We start from the raw sequence: 12,642 nt of genomic DNA, 5'->3' as shown, positions 1-12,642 counted from the left end.
TTCTAAATCAAATTCAGGAAAGTTTCAAAAGTATAGATAATAAAGAGTATTATCATGCAAAAAGAAAAACAATAATGAAAAGGCAGGGAGGCAATCTTGGAGATTAGGGTAAGCCAAATCCTTAAATACAGATTTTGGGTACATAAGAAATATAACTCACTTTGAAGGTGTAGAAGGGCTGGTGATGCAGGAATTCACCATTTGAGAGGCTTTCAATGGTCTAGAACTATCAGAAAATTAGAAAATATATAATGTATACAAATGAATTATTAAAGATATATATTTGACTTATAAAATGAATTATTCTGTACTATAATTCCTTTTATGTCCTCTTGAAAAGCAAACAACTATAATACTTTTTAAATTACTAGCAATAGGCCAGGTGCAGTGGTTCACACCTGTAATCCCAGCACTTTGGGAAGCTGAGGCAGGTGAATCACCTGAGGTCAGGAGTTCAAGTCCAGCCTGGACAACATGGTGAAACCCCACATCTACTAAAAATACAAAAATTAGCCGGGTTTGGTGGCAGGTGCCTGTAATCCCAGCTACTCGGGAGGCTGAGGCATGAGAACTGCTTGAACCCGGGAGGCGGAGGTTGTAGTGAGCGGTGATTGCACCACTGCACTCCAGCCTGGACAATGGAGTAAGACTCCATCTCAAAGAAAAAAAAAAAAGGCCGGAGGCAGCGGTGGCTCATGAGGCCAGGATATCGAGACCATCCTGGCTAACACAGTGAAACCTCGTCTCCACTAAAAAAATACAAAACATTAGCCGGGCATGGTTGCGGGCGCCTGTAGTCCCAGCTACACAGGAGGCTGAGGCAGGAGAATGGCGTGAATCCGGGAGGCGGAGCTTGCAGTGAGTGGAGACGCGCCACTGCACTCCAGCCTGGGCAACACAGCGAGACTCCATCACAAAAAAAAAAAAAAATTTACTAGCAATAAAGGCCAAAAGAGAAAATGAAATACCATCTCTAGGCTCTCCTTGATCCAATAATCTAAATAGACAGCACTGGAAATGAAGTCAAGTGTAATACATAGGAAAAAAATAACCTGGAGAAAATCACTTTGTCTCGGTTCTTTTAAAGTAATAGCTCTCATTTATTGAGGACTTACTAGATGTCAGACACTGTGCCAAGAACTCTACGTATTATTATCTCATTTAATGTTCACAACCATTCTATTGTTTTTCTTACAGACAAGTCAAGGAATTTGTGTAAGGTCTAAAAGCTATCAAATTGTACAGTCAGATAGCTTGGCTTCAGGCCTGTGATCACATAGAGTCTACATTGTTGGTGTGACATAGCACTACTGCCAGCAAGAGTAATAGCTCTACCAGCAGAAGGTAGTACATACCAAGCAAAAACACACAAAGAAAAGCTGTGAGAGGAAAAAACCAGAAACACTTAGACTCTCCGGCCACATGCTTTTCTTAGTAGACCCTTGAGACACTAGTGTAAACTTCCATGAGATGTTGCTCTTTCAGACACTAACTGTATGACTTTAGGAAAATCATTTAATTTCCTTGGTCCTCTTGTATAAAATTAAGGGTTTGGACAAAAACCTCCAAAATGTTTTTCGTCTTTAAAGTTCTATAACTTTATTATTCCACCAAACTAGTGTTTGAGTATAGAAAAGAATGACATAACATATGGCTTCAAAGTAATGCAAATATGTAGAAAAAAGGGGAACACTCAAAGAAGTCCTAAGGTTTTCCCAGCATACATAATGAAGCAAAACCTAAAGTAAAGATTACTTCTTTTTTTCTTGAGAAATTTTAGTAGCCATTTAAGTCCTTTACACTGCTGATAATATATGAATGAAGGCATAACATTGAGTATAGGGTTTCTCATATCTGCATGTCCTGAAGAGTCAACTGAGGCATTTGCTAAAAATATTGATTCCTAAGGCCCTATCTCAGACCTACTGAAACAGAACTTCCAGGGAAAAAACACAAAAATCAGTATTTTTAGTGTCTAGGTGACTCTTATTATCACCTAAGTTTGATTTATATTCCCAAAGTATATCAAACTGTCTTCTAGCAGTCTAAAAAGAGCACTTCCTTAAAAAGCACCTCACTATGAAAAGCAACTAATAACTTTGAAAATATTTTAAGCATTCTCTTCAATTACTTCAGGCAGTGATTTAACACTAAAACAAAGTAAAGCAAAATTAAATTAAAATCTCCTTCTTGGTCTGATTTTTTCTTTTCTTTTAGTTTTTTTTTTTTTTTTTTTTTGAGATAGGGTCTTGCTCTGATCACCATTCACTGCAGCCTTTATCTCCCAGGCTCCAGCAATCCTCCCACCTCAGTCTCGAGTAGCTGGGACTACAGGTGTGTGCCACCATGCTGGCTTTATTATTTTATTTTTTTGTAGAGACGAGGTCATGCTCTGTTGCCATAGGTGGTTTCAAACTCCTAGACTCAAGCGAGTCTCTTGCCTCAGCTTCCCAAAGTGCTGGGATTACAGGCATGAGCCACTGCATCTGGCCACTGATCTGATTTTATCTTGGGGTCATATTATGTAATTCAGTCATTCTTTTGATTAGATACTAAAGGCTTTCTATTTCAAAAGGGAATGTAAAGACATAGTGTCTCAAGGACTTACATTGCCATATGTGCACTCCAACCAAGGGTAAAAGGTGGTTTTGTATTTTCAGTGCAATGAGATGACAGGGTCAGGTATCTTGGAATGATGACTTGCTGCCCAATCTTATTGTTAAGCGAGAGAGCCACATTGAAGCTATATCGTTTCAAATGGAGAATGAGGACCCTGAAAAATAGGAGATGACAACCTTACTAATTCATACTTAATACAAGTATCTCTTGTACAGTGAAACAGATCACTCTAACTATGGTAGATGACTTTTGATTTAAAAAATCCATTTGGCCAAACCAAAGACACATCAAAGAATATTTACTAAATACCTGTTAGGTATCAGGCATTGGGCCAGTTAATAAGCATACAAATAAAAACAAAACAAGGACAATGGTGGATTAGTGCAGTTTGGGTAAAATACTTACAATGTTCCTAGAAAAAACACAAATAAATAAAATATAGCAGACAAGAATGTTAAATTTGGCATTGATATTGGGTTAAATCCTTAAATTATTTACTTCACTGTTACATAGTTTAAAAAGCAATAGGTTTTATATAGCCACTACTGGTAAAATAATGTCTATTAAAATGTTACATAGCTCTTATATTTAATGGTAAACATTAATTATTTCAAGATGATTTGATGAGACTTATTCTTTTATTTTCAGAAGCACTTTCTCTGTAGAAAGCTAAGGAAGAAATACAAAACGTTTCCCCATCTATAAAAAAGTTTTACAAAAATTTGCATGTCAAATCTTGTCTGTGGGTCTGAAAAGGCTTTTAGCTCTTTAGAAGCACTGAATTCTTTATGGTTAAAATTGTGGTAACCTTTTCACTTCTCATACAGAACACGATCTCTGCTTGATGGATTAAATATATTTCTCAACCCATAAGAACACTTTAAAAATTGAATTTCAAAAATCTTATGGGAATAAACTTCAGTTCCAGGCACACACACAAAAATGTCTGATTTATAAAAAATTGTTTCTTACCATATATGCCTTCATCACAGAAGCCACAAACAAAAATTTGCAAATTGAAGTTATGGATTGTACTTCTCTTTAAAAAGCATGCTAGAACTCAGGATCTTCAAATTTACAATTTGAGAGAATACAAGGACACAACTGATGTGGAACCAATGTCAAAATTAAATCTTTTGACTAGAATTTCAAATAACCTAACCAAAATAAAAGGCACTATGAGGCTACTCTGGACACACTGCCTATAGCGTAGCCCTGCTATGCACGGAGCAGTAAAAGGAAAAAAAAAAAAAAAAAAAGTAATATAAAACAGGAAAATGATAGTCAAAATCATTGATCTTCAAAGATGAGGCCCAACTTTGTGAACAGATTTGATAACGATAACAGGCCCTTCAAGAAGAAGAGTGGCTTTGAATATTAAATTGAACAAAAGTAGAACAAGACTAATATCAGGATTTGACAAACAGAAGCTTCTATCACATAAGTCTGGAATAAATTAACCTTTAACACAAGTGATCTACCATGGAAAAAAAAAAAAGAAAAAAAAAAGAAAGAAAAGCAAGGAGAAAAATTCCCCTTAGCAGTTATTTTCCCCCCACTTGAAAAAACAAATAGCAAGAGAATGGGAAAGAGAAGAGACATCCAGCATGTGAGGTCAAAACTAGTCTTTTTAACTGTACACATGGTTTCCTTAGTGACAGCTGGTAACAACCGATTCTTTGCCTTAAGATTCTTCCTCCCACCTTCCTGGCCTCAAACCACTCACAAATAGGAAAGAACAGTCTCTTAAGTCAAAAATATAATATAAGTCTCTTAAGGCAATATAATAATACTGCTATAATTTATATACTTTGGGAGGCCAAGGCATCCAGATCACCTGAGGTCAGCAGTTTGAGACCAGCCTGGTCAACATGGCACAACCCCGTCTCTACCAAAAACACAAAAATTAGCCAAGCATGGCGGCACATCCCTGTAATCCCAGCTACTCAGGAGGCTGAAGCAGGAGAATGGCTTGAACCCAGGAGGCGGGGGTTGCAGTGAGCCAAGATCATGCCACCGCATTCCAGCCTAGGCAACAGAAAGAGACTTTGTTTGAAAAAAACAAAAAACACAACATTTTTTTGTAGAGATGGGGGTCTCACCATGTTGCCCAGGCTGGTCCTGAACTCCTGGTCTCAAGCAATCCTTCCACCTTGGCTTCCCAAAATGTTGAGATTACAGGCATGAACCACCACATCCAGCCTTTATAAAGTCATTTCTTTAAAACCAGCTTCCTTGGCTGGTCGCGCGGTAGCTCATGCCTGTAATCCCAGCACTTTGGGAAGCTGAGGTGGGTAGATCACCTGAGGTCAGGAGTTCAAGACCAACCTGGTCAACACGGCAAAACCCCATCTCTACTAAAAATACAAAAATTAGCCAGGTGTGGTGGCACACAATTGTAATCCTAGCTACTCAGGAGGCTGAGGAAGGAGAACCGCTTGAACCTATGAGGCAGAGGTTGCAGTGAGCTGAGATCGTGCCACTGTACTCTAGCCTGGGGGATAGAGCAAGACTCTGTATCAAAACAACAACAACAAAAAACAACCAAAAAAAAAAAAAAAAAAACCAACTCCCATTTTCTAGAAAGAAGTAGATTATGAAATGTAAAAGAACTAGTCTCTAGGGCCTAGGTTCCAGAAATTCCACACTTACTGACAGAATATTGAAGCTAATAAAAGAAAGTAAAGCACTTTGTAGGCAAAGTGCTACATAAATACTTAATGTTAATAATAACATTGGTGTTTGCAATCTATTCTTGGAAAGAACTAAACGCTGTCCTATAACCACATAATAATTTTTTGTAACTACTTCAGTTTTATGTTTATACAGAGCAGATACAATATAAGTTAATTTCATTCCTATATCAGAAAATTTATCTTATGATTACAGGAAATTCACTAATTTATAAGATCCTCAGAATGAAAGAATGAACAAACTGCAAAAAATTACTCCCTATTTTATTCTTAAGTACGTGTGTGTCTATAGCAGGTTTTTACTGCAAGTATGGGAATAACAGAAAGACTACAGCACAACACAGGACAACAAATTATAACTGAATATTACACATTACTAAATTAAAAATTGACTAGTTAGTTCTTATAATTATTCCAAAGTCTCAGCAGCTGTATCCTCTATTGTCATTTTATTGGAATTCTCAAGACCCTTTTTCTCTTCAGTATTTGAAATGCTTTTCCTTCCTTTCCTTCCTTCCTTCCTTTAAATATATATTTCTTTCTTTTGTAGAGATGGGGTTTCCTTACGTTACCCAGGCTGGTCTTGAACTCCTGGACTCAAGTGATCATCCTACCTTAGCCTCCCAAAGTGCTAGGATTACAGGCGTCAGCTATCACACCTGGCCACCTTTCTTATCTAAGAGCATTCTAGCTCTCCATCCTCTCTCTACACTCTGCACATTTCAGCTTTCCTGACCCTCTTTACCAATCCATTCTGGTAACCTTCATTTATTCAGTAATATTTGTATGAACTTTAAAAAGAAAAACTGAAAAGCAATTAAATGTACCTGCGAATTCTTTAGTCCATAGCAAAAAAAAAAAAAAAAAAAAAAAAAAAAATTACCTAGGAAGCCTGTTAAATTTGTGCCTGACAAGAGCACACTTTCCGCCACACTTCTCACAAGAATACTCCAGTTCTTCGGCCTATAAAAAGAAGGAAAATAAAGCATGAAGGTGAATCAGCATTAATATTTTCAATGCAAATATCTGCTCTAGTCTTATCAGTTTCATTAGTGGAATGACAACTCTGAACCAGTTTTAAAAATTCTGTGTCTAGAGCCACGAGCCTTACCAAATTAACACCCAATCCTCAAAATATACTTATAATATCATGCCCCGTTTCAGAATTTCTAATTTCCTTTTTTACCAAGAAAATATCTAAATTTATGATAGTAACTAGACTCTAAAATAGAAGATTCTTAGCCTTTTCAGCCTTTTCCCCACAGACACATATGAATCACTACCAAGAGTATATCCAGATTTTAACATTTGGCCATAGCAGAGGTAAGATCACCTTTAGGTTAGGTAGAATTTCTTGTCTGTTAGGTGTAACACTACCCCTTTCGCATAATGGAACTCAATCTTCTCGTGACAGCCCACTAAGAACAACTGCTTTAAAAGGATGAAAGATTGGGGTGAATACCATTACCTAGAGAACACTGAAACAAGAAATCCTTAAAAAAATCAGGGTAAAAATACATAGGAAAATCTTCAAAGTCTATGATAATAACAAGGATAGTTTAAAAATGACTAAAAGAAAAGCGGAGTATTTATCTTTGGGTAGAGTTCAATGTTCACCATTTAATAAACAAATTTTTTTGTCTGTTTGTTTTGACACAGAGTCTTGCTCTGTCAGCCAGGCTGTGGGGGGGCGTGATCTCAGCTCACTGCAACCTCCACTTCCAGGGTTCAAGTGATTCTCGTGCCTCAGCTTCCCCAGTAGCTGGGACTACAGGCATGTGGCACCATACCTAGCTAACTTTTGCATTTTTAGTAGAAGCAAGGTTTCGTCGTGTTGGCAAGGCTGGTATTGAACCCCTGACTTCAGGTGACTGGCCTGCCTTGGCCTCCCAAAGTGTTGGGATTACAGGTGTGAGCCACTGCACCCAGCCGGATTTTTTATTTTTAAATTAATTAATTAATTAATTTATTTATTTATTTATTTATTTTTGAGACGGAGTCTCGCTCTGTTAACCAGGCTGGAGTGCAGTGGTGCGATCTCAGCTCACTGCAAGCTCCGCCTCCCGGGTTCTCACCATTCTCCTGCCTCAGCCTCCTAAGTAGCTGGGACTACAGGCACCTGCCACCATGCCTGGCTAATTTTTTTGTGTTTTTAGTAGAGACAGGGCTTCACCGTGTTAGCCAGGATGGTCTCAATCTCCTGACCTCGTGATCCACCCGCCTCGGCCTCCCAAAGTGATGGGATTATAGGTGTGAGTCACCACGCCCGGCCTTATTTTTAATTTTTATACCTTAGGAAGACAATTCTGCCAATTTGCTACAACAAAACAAGGACCGCTACTAGATAGATCAAGGGGGATTCTTGCAAATTTCCACTAGTTATAAGGACTGCTATAACAACAATCTGATTATGCTCCAGAAACTTTTTCAATACCTGTAATTGTATATCACAGACACAAATATGTATCTACAGCTTTGGATAAACATGACTCTTCCTTCCTGTTTCTAATAGGGTACATATAACCTAAGAAAAAGCAAAGAATATTTTCTTATTCTGCAGATCTTAGGATACCAACTTACATGGTATCTACAGTTTCAATTTCATGTTACCAAATTTTAGAATGTTACTTCAAATACTTTAATATTTGTTTACAAATAACAAACTACTTTTTTTTTTTGAGACAGAGTCTCATTCTGTCTCCAGTCTGGAGTGTAGTGGTGTGATCTTGGCTCACTGCAACCTCCCACTCCCAGTTCAAGCGATTTTCCTGCCTCAGCCTCCTGACTAGTTGGGACTACAGGCACACGCCACCATGCCCAGCTATTTTTTGTATTTTTAGTAGAGACTGGGTTTCACCATGTTGGCCAGGATGATCCTGATTTCTAGACCTTGTGATTCACCTGCCCGAGCCTCCCGAAGTGCTGGGATTACAGGTGTGAGCCACCGTGCCTGGCCAACAAACTATTTCTAAGGTTGTCTAAATGCCGGCTATTGAGTTAAATTTATAATCTATTTAATCAATTAATTTTCTTTTTCAATGAGTTATAATTAGATTTATCAAGCTTTTAAAAATCATTATTATTTTAAAAACTTCTCATCTGTTTTCCCCATGAATAATTTTGTTGAAACTCTGCCAAAACCAGGTGTGGTGGCTCACGCCTGTAATCCCAGAACTTTGGGAGACCAAGGTGGGCAGATCATTTAAGGTCAGGAGTTGAGACCAGCCTGGCCAACATGATGAAACCATGACTCTATCAAAAAATACAAAAATTAGCCAGATATGGTGGCATGATCCAGCTACTTGGGGAGGCTGAGGTGGGAGGATTGCTTGAACCTGGGGACAGAGGTTGCAGTGAGCCGAGATTGGGCAACTGCACTATAGCCAGGGTGACAAAGTGAGACCCTGTCTACAAAAACAAAAACAAAACAAAAAACAAAAAGAAACTCTGCCGTGAAGAAACCAACTTCAAATACAACTATCAATGATATAAAATTTAGTTATGTGAAAATACAAAAGATATTATTTACCCTAAAGAAAAGATCAAGAGAATCTTGAATTGAACGAGGAGGGAGTGGTTTTTTCCTACGAGGAAGGTCAATAGAGAGGTCATTGAACTGTTCTCTTTTGGGGATAATCTCTCCACATCTGTAAGAATAAAATGAGACATGTAAGCATTCAGACCAATACACAAGAAATACAAATATACCTGAGAAACACTGTTCTTCCACAGAACTTACGGTACTGACACATTCTCACCAGGCATAAGAACTACATACATTTAAGACTTTTTTCATGCTTACTTTAACCCTTATTAAATTAATACAGATAAAACCTCAATTGCAAGTATTTAAGTACTTTCTTTAAAAAAATTATTTTTTTTGTGAGATGCAGTTTCGCTCTCGTCGCCCATGCTGAAGTGTAATGGTGTGATCTCAGCTCACTGCAACCTCCGCCTCCCGGGTTCAAGCGATTCTCTTGCCTCAGCCTTGCAAGTAGCTGGGATTACAGGCATGTGTCACCATGCCCTGCTAATTTTGTATTTCTAATAGAGACGGGGTTTCTCCATGTTGGTCAGGCTGGTCTCGAATTCCCGACCTTAGGTGATCCTCCCGCTTCAGCCTCCCAAAGTACTGGGATTACAAGCATGAGCCACCACGCCCGGCCAATTTTTAAACTTTATATAAGCAACCCCCAAACTTTAAAAACCTAAAGTACAGCATAATATACAAAAGTGAACCTGTTACAGATAAACAGCTTGATAAATTATCAGTTAACACATTCATCACCACTCAAATCAACAAACAGGGCCAGGTGTGGTGGCTGGCGTCTGTAATCCCAGCACTTTGGGAGGCCAAGGTGAGTGGATCACCTGAGGTCAGGAGTTCGAGACCAGCTTGGCCAACATGGTGAAACCTTGTCTACGAAAAATACAAAAATTAGCCAGGCAAGGTGGCGCGCACCTGTAATCTCAGCTACTTGGGAAGCTGAGGCAGGAGAATCACTTGAACTTGGGAGGCGGAGGTTGCAGTGAGCTGAGATCACGCCACTGCATTCCAGTCTGGGTGACAGAGTGAGACTCTGTCTCATAAAAAAACAAACAGGGAGGCTGAGGCAGGAGAATGGCGTGAACCCAGGAGGCGGAGCTTGCAGTGAGCCAAGATCGCGCCACTACACTCCAGCCTGGGTGACAGAGCAAGACTCTGTCTCAGAAGAAAAAAAAAGAAACAGAACACCACTGTCAACTCCCTAGAAGCCCCCTTGCATATACCCTTTTCCAATCACTATCCTCCTTCTTTCTCCCAAAAGATAACTTTTTTTTTTTGAGGCAGAGTTTCACTTTTGTTGTCCAAGCTGGAGTGCAATGGCGCAATCTCGGCTCACTGCAACCTCTGCCTCCCGGTTTCAGGTGATATTTCTACCTCAGCCTCCCAAGTAGCTGGGATTATGGGCGCACACCACCATGCCTGGCTAATTTTTAGTATTTTAGTAGAGAAGGGTGTTCACCATGTTAGCCAGGCCAGTCTCGAAACTCCCAACCTCGTGATCCACCTGCCTCGCCCTCCCAAAGTGCTGAGATTACAGGTGTGAGCCACTGCACCTGGTCCCAAAAGACAACTATTATTCTGACTTCCAACACTATAGATGTTTTGCCTGTTTTTGAACCTTTTATAACGGGATTATGCAATACATTTTTAGTTGGCCTCTGTTTTGTTCGGCATGATTGTAATATTTAACTACGCTTGCTGAGCATGACTCTACTGCATTTTCGTTGTTGTATAGCTTTAATCTGTATGAATATTCTATAATTATCCATGTTAATACTGATGAGCATTTAGGTTATTTCCAGTTGTTGGTTATATAAGTAATGCTTGAAAAATTCTACATGTTCTTGGCCAGGCACAGTACATCATGCCTGTAATCCCAGCACTTTGGGAGGCCGAGGTGGGCGGATCACAAGGTTAGCAGATCAAGACCATCCTGGCTAACACAGTGAAACCCCATCTCTACTAAAAATACAAAAAATTAGCCGGTTGTGGTGGCAGGCACCTGCAGTCAGGAGGCTGAGGTAGGATAATAGCATGAACCCGGGAGGTGGAGCTTGAAGTGAGCTGAGATCCTGCCACTGCACTCCAGCCTGGGCAACAGAGTGAGACTCCATCTCTAAATAAATAAATAAATATTCTACATGTTCTTTATGTGCATATGTGGATACTTCTATTAGGCAGCAGAATGATTTAGTTATCAAATATATTTTTTATAGAATTTAAAAACGTGAGCTCAGAGATTAAAACACCATACTCAATTTACCTAGAAGCAAATTTCTTTTAAATAGTTGTAGCTGACTGTTTTTCATTTTGTCTTATCAATACTTTAGGTAATATTCATATTTCTATCCTAATTCCCTACTGTTACAGCTAAAGACTGAAAAACATTAAGAGTATATTTGTCTTTCATTCAACAAACATTCACTGAGTGCCTCTCTCACAGGTAGAATTCTTTTTTTTTTTTGAGACAGAGTCTTGCTCTGTCGCCCAGGCTGGAGTACAGTGGCCGGATCTCAGCTCACTGCAAGCTCTGCCTCCCGGGTTCACGCCATTCTCCTGCCTCAGCCTCCCAAGTAGCTGGGACCACAGGCGCCCGCCACCACGCCCGGCTAATTTTTTGTATTTTTTAGTAGAGACGGGGTTTCACCGTGTTAGCCAGGATGGTCTCGATCTCCTGACCTCGTGATCCGCCCGTCTCGGCCTCCCAAAGTGCTGGGATTACAGGCTTGAGCCACCGCGCCCGGCCTCACAGGTAGAATTCTAAGGTGACCCTTGACTTTGTATATTTCTGTCCCCTTTGAATGTGGGTAGAACCAACCTGTGATAATTATGAGCTACCACACCTATGATGATGTTATTTTACCTGGCCCAAAGGAATTTTGCAGACATCATTAAGGTTACTAATCTTAACTTTGAATGAATCAAAAACGAGATTATCTGAATGGGTCAGATCCAATCATATGAGCCCTTTCGTTTGTTTTTGAGACAGGCTCTTGCTCTGTTGTCCAGGCTGGAGAGCAGTGGCATGACCACAGCTCACTGCAGCCTCAACCTCCCAGGCTCAAGCAATCCTCCCACCTTAGCCTCCCAAACAGCTGGGACTACAGGTGTGCACCACCATGTCTGGCTAATTTTTAAATTTTTTGTAGAGAAGGGGGTATCACTGTGTTGTCAGGACTGGTCTCGAACACCTAGATTCAAGTGATCCTCTTGCCTCGGCCTCCCAAAATGCTGGGATTACAGGCATGAGCCACCATGCTCGGCCCATATGAGCCCTTTAAATCTGGGTCTAGAGGACAGAAAGAGAAGTCTGAAGTCAGAAAGATGTATACTGTCTGCTAGCCTGGAAAAAAGCAAACAGCACTGTTGTGAAGTGCCTATGAGGGTGCCATGTGGCAAGGATCTGTAGGCAGCCTTTAGGAAATGAGTGGTTCTAGCGGACAGCTAGCAAGAAAATGAGGATCTCAGTCCTACAACCATAGGATCTGAATTCTACCCATGACCTTAATGAGACAGAAGAGGAACCTGGGCTCCAAATGAAAGCACAGGCAGTAATACCTTCATTTCAGTCTTATGATACTCTGAGCTGAGAACTCAGCCATACTGTGCTTAGTTTTCTAACCTACAGAGCTGGGATGAATAAATGGGTGTTGTTTTAAGCTAATATGTTTGAAGCAATTTCTTACACAGCACTGAAAATCTAACAGAGCCTCCTATATGGCCAGAAAATGTTCTAGGCACTGGGGTGATAGCAGTGAATAAACCAAGGCAAAAATACCTCCT

The 12,642-nt window shown here is 39.8% G+C and overlaps 1 protein-coding gene across 5 annotated transcripts in view; it reads right to left on the bottom strand.

The window, feature by feature from the left end:
- The window catches only part of USP37 (ubiquitin specific peptidase 37), a 121,782-nt gene that overhangs the window by 35,380 nt on the left and 73,760 nt on the right, over positions 1-12,642 (bottom strand). For 4 of the 5 annotated variants that reach the window (XM_030916218.1, XM_030916214.1, XM_030916216.1 and 1 more), the window contains 4 exons: positions 8,842-8,959; positions 6,196-6,275; positions 2,609-2,773; positions 161-226 (listed from right to left, as the gene is read on the bottom strand). In XM_030916218.1, coding sequence (XP_030772078.1) covers positions 161-226; positions 2,609-2,773; positions 6,196-6,275; positions 8,842-8,959 — 429 coding nt within the window. The remainder of the gene's footprint in view (positions 1-160; positions 227-2,608; positions 2,774-6,195; positions 6,276-8,841; positions 8,960-12,642) is intronic. The other variant, XM_030916217.1, reaches the window with a different exon arrangement.

This window comes from Rhinopithecus roxellana, chromosome 14 (genome assembly GCF_007565055.1).
Source record: "Rhinopithecus roxellana isolate Shanxi Qingling chromosome 14, ASM756505v1, whole genome shotgun sequence".
Classification (NCBI taxonomy): Eukaryota; Metazoa; Chordata; class Mammalia; order Primates; family Cercopithecidae; genus Rhinopithecus; species Rhinopithecus roxellana.
The sequence above is the reverse complement of the archived record's forward strand: the minus strand, read 5'-3'. Positions and strand labels throughout refer to the sequence as shown.